The following is an 18,885-nucleotide window of genomic DNA, read 5'->3' as shown; positions in this document are numbered from 1 at the left end:
TAAGATTATTTTTCTTAAGATACACCACATTGTTCAAGTTTAAACAAGTTGTCCTTACTACTTTTAGGGTGAAATGATTGGAATTCTTCTTCAAGTGTTTAATGTTATATAAATGATAAGCACAAAATGACAAGATTGCCTTTTTTAATAAAAGATTTCAGGGTCTTCTTGTTTATTCTTTTCTTTTTTTTTTTACACATTAAGGCATCATGCACAGAAAATAAGCCATACTGAAGGCATTATGCTTAACCTCCTGCAAAAAGTTATGTTCTAACATTTGAAGATTTGATGTTAAAAACAAGTTTGTACAAATATGGCATGTAAGCTGGCATGTCAGTGAATCCTAAAGCAGAGCGTCACCTGCTTTCACAGTTTTTGTAAACATGGCTTTGAGCAAAAACATACAAAAAAAAAAAAAAACAAAGGGCAGAGGAAAAGTCAAGAGAAGGGAAAGCATGCTTCAATGTGGGGCTAAATTTCCCTGAAAAGCATGCAATGCATTTTAAATCATATTTACAATGCATTTTTTTTTATTATTATTATTCTCAACATACATCTTTTTTTTTTTTAATTTCATCAATTAAAGTTAAGACAATTAAAAATATTGTTAACATTAACAGACAAGACTGACTGAAAGATAGATGTGTCCTTAACAGTCCCCAACCCAGTGTCCCAAACACAAACCCTGTTCAGCTTTGTCAACAAACAAAACGCTACAAGATTCTCTAACATACATCAAGTGCTGCAGTTTTCTTGTCTTAACATCATAAACTCTGATTAAACAGCCCAACTAGGTTTTTAAAAAAAAAAAAAAAAAAAGTCTTGTAGTTTCCACCATGGCAGACATCTGGAGGGTGACGGGAACTTTGGCACAGTTGTGTCCAGTTGTGCTCTTCTGTGATCATCTGTGTACATTATACTACAGTAAAGACCATGGATAGATACTGTTCATAAGACACCTGGATCCAGCCATCCTGGTCTGTATCATACCGTCTGAACACGTCAGTCAATCTCTGTGGAAAGAACAGAAAAAAACAAGTGGCTTTAAGCAAGTTCAAGAATATTAATTTAAATTGGATATTAAAATCAATCAAAGTTTTGACAGTTTCACGTCAACATCATTGTCTTAGTTTTGCAATTCCACCCATAGTAAACGGTGGATCCCTCAGTGTTAAATTAAATTAAAACCTTATCCAACTCGAGACAGATTATTCAAAATGATGTTTTCCACATGTTGATATATTTTTCTGATTTCTGATTAAGATCAGATTTATTTATCATCCACACAAAATTTGTCCTCTGCTTTTAACGCATCCAGGTTGGCACCTGCTGACACACACATGCACATGCATGGGGTCTCACACCGGAGCGGTGGGCAGCCAGTCACAGCGCCCGAGGAGCATGGGGTACGGTGCCTTGCTCAAGGGCACCTCGGCCTTGACAAGGAGGTGGACTGACACCCCTCTAGTTGTCATTTTCATGAGTGAGAAAGTAGTTCTCTTTTTGAGTGGCGAGAGTGGGAATCTAACCACCAACTTTCTGGCTATTGGACGACCCACTCTAACCACGGAGCCAATAGTTAAGCCAATTCTCAGACCATGAAAAGCAATATCCCTAAAATGGTGTTGAAAAGATTTAATTGTTCCCAGATGTGCGTGTCGAGGAAACCAGGCAGTAAATATCACTTCATTACTACCATCCATATGATCAAACACAGGTGGAAGCATCATTCTGCAGGGATATTTGCATTGCAACTGGAGCAGTCAGAACAGATGGAAAGATGGATACAGGGAATAGAAAGCAATCCAGAGATCAATCCCACCCCGAGAGGAAAATTGCTAAGAAAACATTGAAATTTTGAAATGAACCTTAAACATGACAAAGTGTGGAAAACTTGTGAGGCTCTGAAAACTCTGTTTGCTCGGTTGGGGATTGTGGTCTTTTATTCATTATGAGAGTGTTACCTGTAATACAATACAGCACTGGATGAAGTCATCAAAAGCCACCTGTCCCTTCCTCTGCCGGTCAAACTTTTCTATCAGCGTGCTGTAGAACTGGTCTGAGAGACGATAACCTACACACAACAGCAAATATAACATCAGAAATGAGGTCAGGATTTCAAAGGCGTCCTACGTTTTCTCTTTCAAACTCTGTATTCTTTAAAATGTTAAGTGGTTTTTTACATCTTGGTTGCTCTATTCGGGCATTTGCTGGATACTTATTGGAAAAAACAACCTGGAGCTTAAAAAAAAAAAAAAATCAAGAGCTCAAGAGGTAGTTCAATTATGTGGGGAGCATAGCAACTCTTAAGTATAAAAAGGGTCTACCAGCCAACGATTTTTAAATGAACATCAGAAATTGAATGTGGCAGAGCTGTAGACAGCTGCACTGACTGGCTAAGCCAGATCAACGAGTTTTGATAAAATTATGATGGGGACATCCGAGACATTACATCCACTTCAGGTGATTGTGAAAAATAATGTAAACACGTCGAATAAGTGCCAAAGTCTTCCTAAATCTACTGAACTTAACACTCGACACAATGGACTCATAATCACAATATAATACAGAAATCAGCCAAAGTAATATGCAAAATATTTCTGAAGTTAGAGATTTTATTTTAAACTTGCCACTCAAGTAGTACACGGATAAATTTCAATGTCATTCATCAGATCTTTGGCATAGAAGAATAAAAACATGGAGCAGGTGAACCAGCGTTCAACCAAAGTTACTGTGAGGCTTTCACCACCAATTTCAAGTTTCTGAGTTTTGACTGAAAACATTTGATGGATTAATTTGTCCCCCATGATTTGCACTGAGTGTAAATAGCAAGCTGGAGATATAAGTCTAAAAATAAAAAAGGTCAAATTAATGACTATTAGTATTTACCACATAAGAGGCAAGTTTAAAAATCGGGATAGAATTATATAGCCTAATTTCAGCCTGCTGCTCCACATATACTCACACAGAGCCAAAAACCTGACCTACTAACCCAGAGTAAGGACAGTCCTACAGGCAGCCCTCCACCATGGCAATCAAATTTAAATACAAAAGCATACTTTGCAGCTCACCGAATCCGGTCAGTGCCTGTTTGAGCTCATTTTTATCGATGAAGCCGGAGTTGTCCCTGTCGTAGGTCCTGAAGATGTTCTGCCAGTCTGTGATGTACTTCCACACGCCAGCAAACTCGTTGAAGTTCACGCCACCTTTGTTTTCCCTGTCGAACATGGCTGAGGGGGTGGGGGGGTGGGGGGGTAGGAGTGGAGAATAAGGTACACTGCAATCGTGTCATATTCACATACATACAGTTTACACAAAATACCTGAATAGCATTTGGGACAGTTCCAGTTACATTGGAGCCAGTGTAGCAGGGTTTTCAGAGAACAGTAGAGTTAACTGTGCAGGTCAAACAGACTCACACTTCCCAAACTGCTCCTCATAAGTGTGTTTCATTAAATAGAAAGAATGCAGCTCCCCGCTCCAATACTCCACTCCTCATCCCCATGCGGCTCAATCCAATTACCTCCCAACAAAGGGAGTGTTATAGCAGGATATGCTTCTTGCGCTTGAACTATTAAACAATGGATTTACAGCGCATGGTACAGGGGGACACGCCATGGAATTTAAGTCTTGTAGTCACACAGCAAACGGGGAGCAAAGTACAAACAGTATAAGAACATGACAAAGACATTTTTATTGTATTATTCTTAGCACATGTGGAAGCTATAGTTGCAGCATGTCCCAGGCCTCAAGTTCAAAGTTCAGCCACATTCTTTCATTCTAAAAGGACAACAACAAAAAAAAAATCAAATGTCTGAGTGTCAAAAGTCAAATTCCCGTCAGACCTACAATAGATGTGTTAAGCAGTTGTGAGCCACGTCCTTAACGACACTGCAGAGCTAAAAGTTTTTAAACCTGCGCAGCATATCACAGCAGATCACTGGCACTGGCAGCTTTTCTTTGTGAGCAGCTGTCCCATTTCCTTGTCTCTTTGTCTTATTGACGGCAGTAGGTTTCCACTAAAGCAGCATTCCCTCAAACAAAACATAGGTTTGTCTGTGCCTTCGCAACCTAATGACTTTATCTGGTTGTCATGGCAAGGACACAAATAAACAACTTGAGGAGTCTCGGCATAAAAACAGTTGTGTGAAAGCTGGGTCTGTCACCGTCAGCGGATACTTACAGATGATGGAGCGGACGGTCACTGGGTTAAAAGGAGTCCATGTGCCTGCGAACCAGATGAGCACTGGTTAAAATCATATCAAAAGCATCTAGAGCAAGGACTCTGCATAGCTTCTTAAGAAAAAGAAAACTGAAGAAACAGTGCTGAAAGATGAGGATAACAGGAGCAAGGAAGATAATGTACAGAAGCTAAGAGGTGAAGTGAAGTCAAGCCTCAAGGAATGAAAAGTGAGACCAGAACTAAAAGTACATCTTTACCACAGCCAGCAGGAGGGTACTCCTCCACTTACAAGAAAATTAAGATGTTCTATAGTCTATAATGAATACGGTCATCTTCTGAGCAGCAAAATTCTTGATGCCTATATTTATACATTATATAGCGCCCTGGAACAACCACCGTGCATCATGAAAACGAGAAAAAAAATAAATAAATAAAAACATCATTTGGGAAAACTATACTACGATTAGATTGTAGTTAGTAAAAAAATATAAAAATAAAATATAAAAATATGCAGCCGGTCCACTTGGATTAAATAGGATAAAAGTGAATGAGTCAACAAGATTTTTCACAGGAGATCTCGACTCCTCATAACCGGTAAAGCACACGTGTGCTGAAACTATCAATGAGTTCTGCTGCACTGAAATGCCCGTGTAAGCACAGTCTGTGAGGAAGGATGCACTGTGCCAAAAGCATTAAAACCTGCAGTGAAGATCGTGGAGCAATGCAGCATCTGTTAACGTCTCATAACTGATACTAAACTCCTGGGATTGCTCTGCAAACTGAGCAGTTAGGTGACCTCCTAGAGGCATGAAGTTGAAGATGAAACCTTTTTTATTTCTTTGTATTTTTTTTTTAAAGCAAGAGTAATTTTGTAACAGATAGTTTTAGATGAGAAATTAAAGATTAAAACAGGAAAGGAGAATAATGCAAACATTTGAACATCTTAAGTTATGTGAGACTGTAAATCTTATGGGATGCACATCAGAGGGAAAATGAGCCTGTATCCTTTGAAAATAAACAGGTCTGATGCAATGTGGGAGCAATCCTTGTTGAATATTAAGGTTAGAGAGAAACTTTCAGGCTGCAACAAGTGAAAGTGTGTTTGGAGGAAAAAAGGGTCTCCGACTGTTCAGCACAGAGGTGGATCAAGAAGGCTTTGGGCTTTACGGGCACGGGAACCATTAAACTGGTCGAGGAAAGACTGGGTTCTATTCTGGAAACTAATCCCACATAGTTTGTGAAGACGCTGAGGATAAAATGCCTCTGTAATAAGAGAACACCCATAAAAACCCACAATGGACTAAATGAAGAGGTGCGAGCTGAAGGTTTTACCGTGGCCCCGAACTCAAACATCATAAAAAACCTCAACAGAGTAGTGCATGGAAGCCGGTCCAAGGCTCCCACAGAACAGAACACACTGGCAGAAACTCCAATAAACAATAACTGAAAGATTGACTGGCTATAAAAAACACTGATGAAGTGTAGGGAGATCTGTCAAAGAGGAATAGCACAACCTTCCCGTGCCTCTGTACAGCTCCCCACTGAGGTCGGCTGTAATGTTTCAGTTTCCTCTGCCACATCCTCCCGTTGTACTGGCTGACATTTTGTTAGTGAAGCGGAAATGATGTGTGTGCTGACAAATGAAGAACAGATGAACGCAGGAACCCCAGCGCTGGAGATGCACCGACAGATGTGGACAATACAAGGATTCACCCAATGCAATAATGACTGCAACAGATGAGTTTATGGGATTTTCTTAGCCCACAAACATGGTGATGTTTCATCACAGCAGAGATAAAAGTATGCAGAAGTGAAAAAAAAGTAGCGGATGGAGCGGAGTTTGGTGACACTTTATAGCCTTATGCCCAAAACGCAGAGTTACCTTTCATTTAGAAGACCAACTTCTATTATAAGTACATTAACCTGTCAGTTATATGGTCAGATAAAGATTGATAGACCTTAAAGTTTAGATGGGTGTTTCAAGTTTATAGTCTGCTTCACACTGAACCCTCAAGACACAGATATATCAGAACAACTAAATCCTTGCTGAGTCACCACCTCTCTTTATGCCAGACATGGCAACAGTTCAACCCAAGGAATGAAGAGAGGTGAATGTGGGAGGATGATGGAAAGAGAGGAGAAAACACATGAAATATAAAGATAAATGCATATGTGGCAAGAGGGGAGAGAACCTCTAACAGATCATGAGGCATGAGGAAAATAAATCTCTAAAGTTTTTGTTGCAGCAGCTTGAACTTACTTTTGCTGACCGTACAACTCCATCTGCAGGCCCTAAAACAACATTCACGGAGCTTTAACGGCGTGCCAACGTCGTTAGGGCTGTTTCCTCTCTGTGCCGTTGGTTTTTGATTTCCCTCCACAGTTTAGCTGTGCCAGCAATAAGTAGGTCTGCAGCTACAAGCTGAGATAAGAGCCCCTCATTTACATAAAAAAGGTTTCAAGCCAAACTAAACAAGCCGATTCTTATTCACCTTGATTTAATCTTTGGAAATCCATTAGAATGCTCAAATAAATGATAAGGAGGTTGAAAGGGGCTTTAAGATGTGGGGATGATAAAAACTGCATGAGACACGGATCAATTCTTCTCTTACTTGTTTTGTTTTATTGATATTGGAGGCTGTCTGGGTCTATTGTGAGCCTGAGGCTCTCAGTGGAGCTGGGGTTTGGACAACAATTTATATTCAACGTTCATCTGTTGGACTGTTGATAAAAAGCAAAGCCTATAAAATATCAGAAACTATTGTCTGTATAAAATATTTCTTAACTGATTTTTTTTTTTTTTTTAAATTCAAATTAAAAACCCTTTTTAAATCTCAAGTTTTTTTGAAAGATCTCACATATCAAACGACAACAGTATGCATTAACTGTCGGGCCTCAAACCTGGATTGATTGACATTGCCAACACCTCTAGGAAGTGCAGTGCTCTGTTTTTGCCTATTTTTATTTTATTTTTTTAAACCATGCTCAAATAGCAATGTTAGCTGGTTGGATGGCTCATGATTTTGGTGAAATATCACCAGCTATGTCATGCATTTAAATAAGCAGGAAAATAACAAGGGGTTAAAGCACATCCACTATCCAAAGGCAAGATTCAGCTTTGGTTATGTACACGATGTGGCAAACAGCTACTTGAAAAGAAGCAATAAAACAGTTCTCGTTTTTTTTGTTATGATGTACTTTGTTCATACGCAAGCTCCACGTTTTGGTACAAAGATACAGGTGGAGAGTTCTTATGTTCCTATTTGGGTCTTGCCTTTTATATTTTGATTATCTGGGAGTTGCTATAAACTTTGTAAAATGCCTCAGGAACATTTGTGATAAAATGTCCAACTGAAATAAAGAATGAGACTAAAAAGTTACATTTAAACGAAGAATATTTAGGAAATCACAGGGACAATTCCCTTCAGGATAAAAGTCAGCACATTTTTACATGAACTGATGGATAAGAACCGATGCTAATAATGTACTGGTTCTGCTTACTCATAATAAAGTGTCCTGAAGTCCCATGCTGTCTTTCTTTAAAAAAATAAAAAAATAAATAAAAAAGTCATCCATAAATATCCTCAAACAGAATAAATATCTTCTTCATGCTGAATACATCTATCTTTTGGGGATCAATCCAGCAACCCATTGCATTTAGAGTCACAGCCTCACTAATATGACACCAACATAAGTTAAACACAGAATAAGCACCTGAACTATACGTATAATGGAAGAGCACAACATAAAAACAGGCACATTTTATTCACCTCAGAACCTGTCCCTTTAAGTTTTCCTTTTACACTGTAAAGCCCTGTGTTGCATTTCTGCCTGAAAAGTGCATAATAGATCAAAGCTGAGCTGAGTTTAATTAAACTCACTGAGAAGCTAACTGTTCCATTAAGCTAGCTGTCAGCTCAAGTTAAACTGCTAAGCTAGTGAGCGTGGTTTGAGAATAAAATCAGATCAATTCAAATCACACCATGACTCAGCACCACAAACTACCTGCAACCTCATTAACGTTTGTGTGTATTTTAATACTGTAGAAAATAAACCCTTTTAATTGGATTTAAAAACAGCACTTTATACCTTGTAATATTTCTAATAGGGACTTAAATATTAATCAGAAAATATTCCATGTCATAGTTCCATTTTCAAGAAGACGTCATTCTTTAGAACGTCAACATCAACGCCGCCTCAGCGATACAGTCGTCAAAAACTGTCGAAAAGGTCAAACTCGCAACAAGCTGTGACCTTTTCAGCCGCGCAGATTCTTCAACTCATACACACGAGCACAAAAACCGTTCACACCAGGAGCTAGCTGTGAGGTCACCGATGTACACCAGACAGACTGCGGCTGCCCAGTGTGAGGTGGCCGGTTTGTGTGCGTCTGCTGGTAAGCTGGGACAATAAACCCTCTGTTCCGTCCATACACTGAGCTCTCTCACTGGCAAACCCAACTGCCAGTGGTGAGGTGGAGAGAAGTGAGGAGGGAAGAGAGGGAACGTAGGAGGTGAAGAAAGAGGCAGGCTGGTAGAAAAACAGAGAGCTCTCACCACAGTGTGTACACAAACATAACTGCCGTGATGGAGTTCAGTGAGACGCTTGTACTTATAAGCTTTGCATATGCAAACACATTGATATGAACTTTTCCAAACACATTTCAAATGTTCAGCTATACACCTCACAAGGTAGTTACACACATTTGAACCCTAAAACACACACAGGCCACATCCTGCCCGACCAAGGCAGAAGTCTGACCATGACAGGATGAAATACAGCTCACATTTCAAATGACAACAAGTAAACATATCATACCTACCAACAGCCTTTCCACTTCTATCAGAAATATTCTGATTATAAACCATTTTTCAGCTGGAAATCTTGTTGGATACCAACTGTGATCTTACTTGAACAAATAATCCCAATATGGCAACAGCACTTCTAAAAGGCAGTGACCCCCACTTCTATAAAAAAAAGTGCTCAGAACAGGAGGGTGCGCATGTTGTGGGCTGATTGTAAGGTCTGGAAACAAGCGAGCAGAATCGTGTCGCTGAATTCTACCAAATCATTGCTTATGCGTCACACAATAATAAAAATAGTCACCAGGCAGTTGGCCAGCCAGCTCAGTGTGTTTTTGTGGTTTACGCCTGCCGCGATCGGTGGGACACAACAGGCTCAAGTAATCCAGTCAAAACAGAATCGGTGCCTGTGAGCTTTAGCTAAAATGACGTGGTCGACCAAAATCAGTGCTGTCAGAGACCACTGAGGAGAACATCAGAGAGGAGTTACTGGAAATTCTAACATTGGCTGATAAGAAAAAAGGGCTCACAGTCATCTTAATTCAACTTCAGGGTTTTACAAATGTAGGTCTGAAGGTAAGGGTTGCTGATCAAGCTTCCACAGTGCTGCCATTCAGCCCGTTCTGCATGTCAGCAGGTTTAACATACTGCTGCTCCTACACACTTGGATAAATAACTAAAGAGGAGTGTAAATCTGTGTGCTCCGGAGAGTGGGGGAGTGTGGCGGCACGTTGACATGATATCTGCTCACCGCTGAGAGAAGGGAGGCCGAAAAACAAATCCATATTTATAGAAAATGGCACGGCCACAAGCCATACATGTAACACAGACGCGCACGTATACTTCAACAGCACAGAGACAATCCCAGTCTCATCAGGGACGATACTCTATCACACCTTGGACATAGAGAGAGAAGAGAGGAGGGAGGGCAAATAGAAAGAGAAAGACAAAAAGTGGGGGATGGGTGAGAAAAAAAAAAGACAAAGTTAGGGTCCGTTTATACTAATCTGTTTCTATATCGTTTCTATCACGGAAGCACTGTCCATTTACATTAAAATACTGGAATACGACTTCATAGGTGGAAGGATTCAAAGACGCCGGAGCCCACGTAAGCATTCGCATACGATGCTGATTTTAGCAGTTGTAAACGGTGAGAAACGGGGATCCGCAGTGCTGAGCTCTATACTGCGGACGTACTCCTCCCTAATTCGCTAGGCTGGTATCGTTGGTCATGTGACTTGAGTGCTGGGAAACTAAAAACAAACAGGCGTGCTTCACTTCAGTTACACACTTCCTTTCTATTCGTGTCATCGAGAAGAATATGGAAATCATGGACAACCACGATCAGCATGGGAGCCTGCTCCATGTCCTACTGCTGGTAGTACTGCTTAGAGTATAGGAGGACAAACAGTGGAGGACACGGCAGGGATGGAGTCATGGATGTCGCCCCGGCTCCATGCTTATCAAAAAGCAAAAAGAAAAGGATCTACCAATTGAAGCTGTAAGAAATGGATGTCCGATTTAAATTACAGAAATATACAGTTAGGCAAAATAACTAGACGAAGCTTTGCTGATGCATTTAACAAAAAGCATCCTCTGCAGAGCCACCGCACAGTCCAACACCAGCAGGATTGGTGGCTTTAGCAAACTGCAGGACAGGAAGCAGTCCAGTGTGTGTGTTCAGCTTCGCTGGCTCCGATTCATATCACAATGAGTCTAATGAACTGACGGAGTCTGGACCGGGAAACCTGCCGTTCACCACAAGATCCCACAGCAAGGTGCGCTCTGAGGATACACAACACAGAAAGCACAAACACACGTAGAGGCCAAGTCTTACAACGAAAACAGTGAGGCTTGGCAAAAAAAATTCTGATGAAATGAGCAACACAAATATGCTCTTGACAAACACATGAGCCTGTGCGTACATGCATAAAACACACACTAATCAGTATGCCAAGCCAGAGCCGCTGCGCAGCCTGATAACGGCTTCTCTAACTGCTGCGGCTGGCTTCTACGCTCTGTTTTCTGCTTTGAAGTGCCCAGAAAAAAGGGGATTTCTGGGGAGCGTGATGCGTTCAAAATCTGATTTCTTAATGAGAAAGCAGAAAACAACCTGTGCCAGAGTTTTTGGGCAAACAGCGCTCCAAAATATACCGCATCTCAATCATGCTGCTTTACTGCAAGCAAGGTCAAGAGAGAGTTGTGTTGCAGTGTTGTGCGAGTGTGGCGTGAAAACGGGCATTTTCCAAGCCTTCTATGGTGAGGCAGCTACTCTCCGTCAGAGCAAGAGTAAGATGAATTAACTTGTCAGGACTGGGAGCAGAGACGATTGATCATTTACCTAACATTTATCCTCAAACCTCTCCTTTTTGTTTAGGAAGCCACGCGAGTGATACATTAATCCTGTTTGAATCCTCCTCCTCCTCCTGAGCCAAACGCGACTGCAATTCCATCATTAGCAGGTGTAATCCTCATGTTGCATCCCTGAGTCTTTCGAATGCTGATTTTTTAAAGAATTTCTACTGAGCCTTTAATCAGATTAAACGTCACTGCAGCACTCTAAGGACTCTGGGAGATGGATTTCATTTATTTCTAATTGACTGTTCACTAGGAACACAGTTTAAAGGCTTTTAAAGAGACCACATTATGCCATTTTACAGACTCGTCATTTTTTGATCATCTATTTGAATATGTTTACACAACAGTTGCATGATGGCCAAAATCATTACCCCGATTACAATATCTATTTCACAATTACTCATTAAAGCAACACTAGAGAAGTTTTGGTCCTTAAAAAGAAGTGCTTTTGACTTATTTCTAAGTCAACATATCTTTGTTGTACATATTCCTGGGCCTGAAACTAGCCCGGAGTGCCTGGAGGCTGAGTGCACATCAGAACTTTGGCTTCCTTCCCAGGATGACACCGATTTACTTTCACTTTCAAAGTTAAAAAAAGAAAAACGGTGCCGGAAGCAGAAATTAGGCCCACAGCAATGCTACAAAAGGAAGCCAGGAAGAAGAGATACAAACAAGTAAGTCATGGGACAAGAATAAACATCAGATTGGATTTTTGCAGATGTGTCTGTTCTTGCTTTGCTTGGTTCTGTTGGTGAAGTTTCCATAAAAATAATCTGATCCTGGTAATTTCCCCCTCTGCTCTGCGTAGGGTCAGAACAGATTTCATTTGTGATTTATTCCTGTTGCTAAACTAATTAAACATATTCACATACCCCAGATATTAACTTTAGTGCTCTGTGTCATAGCAAACAGGAAATGTTCAACATTAAAACAGCAGCATGTTTTATCAGTGTTGCATTTTTTTTATTTTATTTTTTTAAATCAGAGATTTGGACACAAGTTAAAACCTTATCGTTATGATTCCAGTGTCAAAGACGGCCATCTGTTTGGGGTTGAGAGGACAGGAAAGAAGGGTCAACAAGCTCCCTAACACCAAGCCAGGGACACCTATTGTTTTTATAGGTTTCACTTTTGACATTACAAGAGTTGGCCATAAACTTGGATTTTCTATGTTAAAATAAACAGCAATCCCAACAATAAAATGCACTGCCCTGACTTTGGAGATTAAAAAAAAAATAAATAATGTATTGATATTGTGGGATGCAAAAAAATGCTGGCAGATTTGGACAGTACAGACAGATGCTGTAAAATCAATTACTCACTTATACTATCTAAGCATTTGAAATGCAGAGTTTTGTTCTGTTTTCTGTGGTCCCAGAGACACTGAAGTACAGTACACTGAAGTGTTTGCTTTGAAGCTACGCTAATAAACAGTTCATCTCCTTCTCTTCTGTCCTGGGAAAGAAGACTTAAAACTAAAACTTTGTTCTTTTTCAAATAATTCACCTGCCAATCAGGCATAAAAATAAATAACTTTTCCATTTTCTGCTACAGCTTAGTAGTTTCTTAAATAAAAGAGTTAGATAGGGAGAGATAAAGGGAAAAAAAAGAAGAAGAGAGATGGGGGAGTTAAAAAAAAATAAAAAGGATTTGAGTGGCAGAAACTTCCAAGACACGAATACGCACCATTGGATAAGGCCTGCTGAAGCTCTGAGTCTGATATCACTCCACTCCGGTCCTTGTCAACCCTGGGGAGAAAAACACAGATTAGGTACCGCCTGCTTTAACCACCTCACACATCAACACACAATATTGGCAGGCATCAGCACTCGCCAGCTGAAACTTTATCCCCCTGAACATGTGTTAGTATTTCAACAGTCAGAAATGAATGGAGTTCTATCATCAAGGTGCACAAGGCAGCCTGTACGTTCACAGTTCAGGGAGACGGGGTGTGTGTGTGTGTGTGTGTGTGCGTTGATCCTTACAGAGCAAAGTGAAACTGAATGTTGGCAACAATGCAAGTTACTTTTGGTGCTTCCAGCATAGTGTGAGCTTTAAGGAATCTCACCCAGTGTAACATATTTTTTAAGTAGGAAGCAACAGCGAAAACTAAATGCAGAAAAGGTTTTACACAAAAGAGCTTATCAGTGTCAGACAGCTTCAAGGTAAAAACCATAAAACTGCAATGTGCCAATCTAATCTAATGAATGACTAAATTTACCTAAAAAAAAAAAAAAAAAAAAAAAAAAACACATCTTAAAAACATCTTATAGGGGTGTACAGTGGTGTGGTGGTTGGCACTGTCACCTCACAGCAAAAAGTATCCCGACTCTCAGCTGGGGACCGTTGGAAGTTTAAATGTTCTCCCTGTGCTTGTGTATGGGTTTCTCTGGATACTCCGGTTTCTTCCCACAGTCCAAAAATATGCATTTTATGCCAAAAAGTGTGTGTGTGTGAGTGTATGATTGTCCATCTCTCTGTGACAGACGAGAAACTAGTTCAGGATGTACCCTGCTGCACGCCCTATGGCTGGGATAGGTTCCAGATCACCTGCAATCCTGAACTGAATGAAGTGGGTACAGAGCATGAATTGATGGAAAAGAGCTTAGGAAGAGTCAAAATAACTAGTTCATTTTGAATTTGAGCTCACTGGCAAGTCTCAGCAGAGAATGGAGGCAACCATCTTCTAAGTAGCATCTAAGTAGTTCCACATATCAGTTAGGCTACAGCTTATCGGAAAAAAAAGAAAAAAAAGACATCTTCATTGACATGCTTCAGTTCCTTCTTGGAAGTAGAAATATACCAAAGAGAGGTGGCTAATGCCCACATAAGTGTGCCCTTACACAGTTTAATATCTTCCTGATTAGCTCAGAGGAGCATCGGCCCCGCGATGACACATTTGTACTTTCACACATGACACCAATGCATCAATCCCGGCTTGAGTGTAGACCGGTCTATTGTTATATATCACATTAGTTACAGTATATTATACTGTAAAAAATCAAATTGAGTCTAACTTAATTTAGTCTAAATGTTATTTAAGATTGATATCAACATCGTGCATTCAGTCATATCCTTGATTTGTTCCTGCATCTGTCATGTCGGAGTGACAGTGACTGAGGTTCTCTGTAACAGCCAATAACAAAGAAAAATTGAGCAGTGTGCATAAAGTTCTTCAGACTGTTATCAATGTGAATCAATCAGGAAATCAGTTATTTCTCCAATTTACTTCTCTGAGCTGCAACTTGAACAGCACAGCCGCAGGCGGCATCAGGCAGGAGCTGCCAAATCTGCCAAGAGTGTTTTGATTGCAAGCAATCACCGACTAATGTGGCTGTGGATGTCTTTCAGCTTCAGTAAATTGTTTAAATATTTATTTTCTTAAATTTATGGAAAGTTAAGCAACCAATGATAACGACCTATATGTGCCTTGGCGTGCCCGGCCCAGATAATAGCGTGCCATATTTAATCATATAGCACTTTAAAAACAAGCAAAACCTGGATGATCAAAGTGCTGCACATCATAAGCCCAAAGATAAAAAAACAGAAAAACAATTAAAATTATCTTAAAACATACAGAACATAGTGCAATGAAACCTGAATAAACAGTAAAATTAATGTCAGTCTCACACTGGGTTAAAGGCCAAAGAAAAAAAAAAGTGTGTTTTCAAACGAGATTTAAAAACATCAACTGAAGGAGAGCCAGTGCAAGGAGGCTAAAATCGGAGTGATATGCTCTCGTTTCTTTGTATGCATTAAAAATCGCGCTGCCGCATTTTGCACTAATTGAAGGCGTGACAGGGTGACCTGGCGAATACCTGTTAAACGAGAGTTACACTAATCCAACCTGGAAGTTATAAAAGCATGGATTACTGATTGCAAGTCGCGTTTGGAAAGGAAAGGTTTCTTCTTAGAGAGACGCAGCAGATGGAAAAAAGATGATTTAACCACACCATTAACGTGGTTATCAAATCTAAGGGCAGCATCAACTTTTACACTTAAGTTGGTGACAACAGACCTTAAATGTGGGGTCAGAGTAGACAGATTTGCACAGGGGGAACTGATAGAAAAATTGGGACCAAATAAAACCACATCAGTTTTACGTTCACCAAAACTCAGAGATTTAAGAGCCATCCACGACTTGATATCCCTGAGACAGTCGAGAAGGGGCTGAATAGAGTGAGCTTCAGACTGCCTGAGGGGGAAATAAATTTGACATTCGTCGGCATATTAATGGAATAAGATCCCATATATACGTAGGATAGTTCCCAGTATCAACAGGTATAGGGAAAAAAGAAGAGGCCCAAGAACAGAGTCTTGCGGTACACCCCATGGAAGGTCAGCACTGGAGGAGGTAGAAACACCAATTCTCACACAAAAGCTTCTATTCGAGAGGCACGACTTCATCCATTGCAGAGCTGAGCCTGTGATTCCCACCCACAAGATAATAGTCAAACTATTTGATTGCTTCAGCCACAGTCCTATTTGGGTGACTCATCTTCAAAATTCTATTAAAGGTTAGAGGAGAAACTCTGTACCTGTACATGTACTGTAAGTGAATGGAGCTGGAAAGCAACCCTGAAACACTATTATGTAATTATGAATGATGTCATTATTTTCAGGACCAACAGCACACTGAGCTGAATTAGTCAATCAAACTTATAACGCCATAATAACTAAAACGTGTAAAAACTAATGACTTAGTACTGACTTAGAGAGCATGGTGCTTTTTAAATGAGTCTATTGGAGCCATAAATGTTTGAAACTCAGGGCCTTGTGACATCAGTAGTATTCTACTTTAATTAAGTCACTCACACTTTGGCTTCGTCCAACAGTGGATAACTGAGTCTGTCTTTTTATGGTCTATGACTTGTTATGTTATACTATAACTACATTTACATCTAAAAGTTAACTCAACCATGAGTGTTTCTCTGAAACGCAAACACAGAAACACCCTTAAGAGCCTGAATTATGGCACAAATAATGGGCCTCAGAGTTTTGAAATGCAGTTTAGTCAAACATCCTCGGTTGTTCCTTAGCAACCAGCGTGGCCTAACTTGTTGACGCAGTGCTCACTCAACAAAGACAGTCTGAATACCAGCAGCAAAGAAGTCAGAAGGGAGGAGACGGGAAACCCCACCAACACACACAGCTGTGATGCATTACTGTGTGGTAATATCTCCATGTCTGAAGCCTACGTGGCCTTCTATACAGTGATCAGCTATACGTTTGTGTCCACCTCCAACCACTTAAATTTAGATAAACAAACATGGAGACCTGCTGGGTTTGGTAGGTAGAGAAAAACAACTCTCTGCTTGACCAATAAATGAAAGCTTTGTCACAGTGAGGGTGAGGAGCGGTTGTGTTGGTCAGAGTAGAGGAGGCAACCCAACCTTTCCCAAACACTGACAGATTAACTCAAAGAAGTGTGTGTGTGTGCCATGTAAACTCTCCCCTTCTCTCCCACCTCCTGTCTTCCTCTCAGTATCTGACTTCGCCTCAGGCAAAGTTACCTTGCGATTGAAAAGGAAAAAAAGTGAAAGCATCATTAAAACTCCCTCTTGCCTGCAGAATAGACACCATCTGGTGTTTCCATCTTCATGCTGTCAAAAAAAAACAGTATAGGACAGTATAAAAGACACCGTGACTGAGTGGGATATTCTGCTCAGATTTTCCCATGTTTCACTTTTTCCTATCAGGAAAACATGGCTTGAAGAACAGAACCCGCCCTTCTTTCCACATAAAAAGGTCCAAACGTTAGACCATGTCACTGCTGCTCCCTGGATGGAGAAAAGGGAAAGCCTCCACGTTTAAGCTGCATGAACAAAAGCCTCAAAAGGAAAAACATGTGTCCAACTTTCCATATCTAAGGTTCAAGTCGTCAGTATTTAGGGTAAGTAGTCGCTGGACGTGTTCTTTTCCCAGCATAGCAACAAATCTGTATCTGTAATCCAAAAAACAAAACATCCCTCATAACATTTTTGTCATATCATCACCAATGAGCTGAAAGATAGCAAAAAAATTATTTACAGCGTGTGTACGGACTTCAAAAAGGCAATCCAACAGCGAGCCGGTGAGTCATGGGTTGTTAGGTGTGTATGTGTTTGCACGAGAGGCCTCCAGCGTCAACTATGCTCCACTGACTGATCACATGACCCAGGGAATTCCGGCGAAGCTCTGCCAGATATTCTCCAAGGGGTAGCAGATGAGGCAGCGTGAGTGTGAGAGATGACTCTATGTGAGCATCACAGTCATACATCTTGAATTTGTTTGCCATTTACAGTGAAGCTGACTCCATATGTGTAGAGTCATGATTGTCGGGGGAGGTGCTGCTTCTGTTGAGAAGCGTGAAAGGGCAGTAGTGTGTGGAATTAAAAGAGGACGGCTGAAGATGGAAGCGGGACAAAAGGTGAACAACCAACCTGATTTCTCTGAGGTCTTGCACCACGCATGAATAATTCGTTAGGGTCGGTTCAAGCTTTGAAATGCCTGCAGCATTTGAATAGTGTGGGAAACGAATCCTCTGCAGTATTGCATAACTCTATAGCTTATTATCACCATGGGCCAGACCATATCAACACTCCCCTCACTGCCATGACTGTCACAGCCGCTGACACACTTTTTGAATCCGACTAAACAGACATGTGACTATCTTGGTTGAAAACTACATCAGCGTGGCTGATAATGAATATGACAGAGCTGAACTGTCTCTCTCCCAGGGAGAACTTGTGTTAAAAACCTTTCAAGGACTCCTGGAGGTCTTTGAACACAGGTTTAAAAACTCTCACTGCTCCTGATGACTGCAATGAGCCAGCTGATTGGGATTTCATAGCAACACACGTCAAACCCAGTAATAAAGCCATTTGCCACTGCTGTAGACGCAGTAATGTAAGATATTGTTGTGTGACCAGATGAGTGATAAGTAATAGCAATAGGTTATGTATTGCACGCTGTTTCATGACTAGACGAGGCACTTCTGTAGTATTTCCAGATGCTACAGCAACGGAGAGCTTACCTTAAGACAGTGAAATACCTCGTTTCACCGAAAACAGCTGAAAAACGTGAGAGATAAGACAATAAAACGAGCTGTCAATGAAATATTTAATGTAACCACCACCCACCCCCACCGTCTTCCTCACAGCGCTACACACGGCAGCAGTTTTCAATGTAGAGCTGAGTAAGAAACCGGCAGAAAGCTGCGAAACAAAACGCCTTTTTTCACTCACCTCTGGAAGATATTCCACAGAAAACTCTGGTCCGGAGGAGCGTTGATATGTGGCTGAGCTCTGTACGGACTGTGATACGCCATTTTAAAGGGAGTGCTCAGTTTAAAAAAAAAAATCTGCTGGGCAAGTACGGACTGCGCTTCCCCTTGCAGTAGTTTCTCTTCCCAGCTGCTTCAAACAGACTTCACCACCCGACGTTAACTGTCCGCGTTCTCGCGCACAGGGGCGTGGCCAATCATTCACCACTAGAAGAAGAGTGACGTCACGCATTTTCCTTTTTCCTTCAACCGAGTAAAAATAGAAACTGAAACGTAAA

General features: G+C 40.8%; 1 protein-coding gene across 2 annotated transcripts; it reads right to left on the bottom strand.

Moving 5' to 3' along the window:
- Nucleotides 1-178: 178 nt before the first annotated feature.
- Nucleotides 179-18,777, bottom strand: pdcd6 (programmed cell death 6). Of its 2 annotated transcripts, none has more exons than XM_075452265.1 (6): nt 18,570-18,777; nt 13,030-13,091; nt 4,184-4,228; nt 3,060-3,230; nt 1,965-2,074; nt 179-1,013 (listed from the first exon to the last, which is right to left on the bottom strand). In XM_075452265.1, the coding sequence occupies exons 1-6, from the start codon at nt 18,650-18,652 to the stop codon at nt 915-917; spliced, it is 570 nt and encodes a 189-aa protein (XP_075308380.1). In that variant the 5' UTR covers nt 18,653-18,777; the 3' UTR covers nt 179-914. The 2 variants fall into 2 exon arrangements, with proteins under 2 accessions (XP_075308380.1, XP_075308381.1); XM_075452266.1 differs by having other exon boundaries at nt 3,072-3,230; nt 18,570-18,774.
- Nucleotides 18,778-18,885: the final 108 nt, after the last annotated feature.

Source organism: Odontesthes bonariensis, chromosome 20 (assembly GCF_027942865.1).
Source record: "Odontesthes bonariensis isolate fOdoBon6 chromosome 20, fOdoBon6.hap1, whole genome shotgun sequence".
Classification (NCBI taxonomy): Eukaryota; Metazoa; Chordata; class Actinopteri; order Atheriniformes; family Atherinopsidae; genus Odontesthes; species Odontesthes bonariensis.
Note: the sequence above shows the minus strand (reverse complement) of the source record. Positions and strands in the feature narration are given on the sequence as shown.

Excerpts from the sequence above, each read along its gene's own strand:
- pdcd6 (XM_075452265.1), bottom strand. The coding sequence starts at position 18,652 with ATGGCGTATCACAGTCCGTACAGAGCTCAGCCACATATCAACGCTCCT. Across the intron at positions 13,092-18,569 it reads CTGTGGAATATCTTCCAGAG|GGTTGACAAGGACCGGAGTG; the intron begins GTGAGTGAAAAA and ends TTTTCTCCCCAG. Across the intron at positions 4,229-13,029 it reads TCAGCAGGCCTTATCCAATG|GCACATGGACTCCTTTTAAC; the intron begins GTGCGTATTCGT and ends TCTGGTTCGCAG.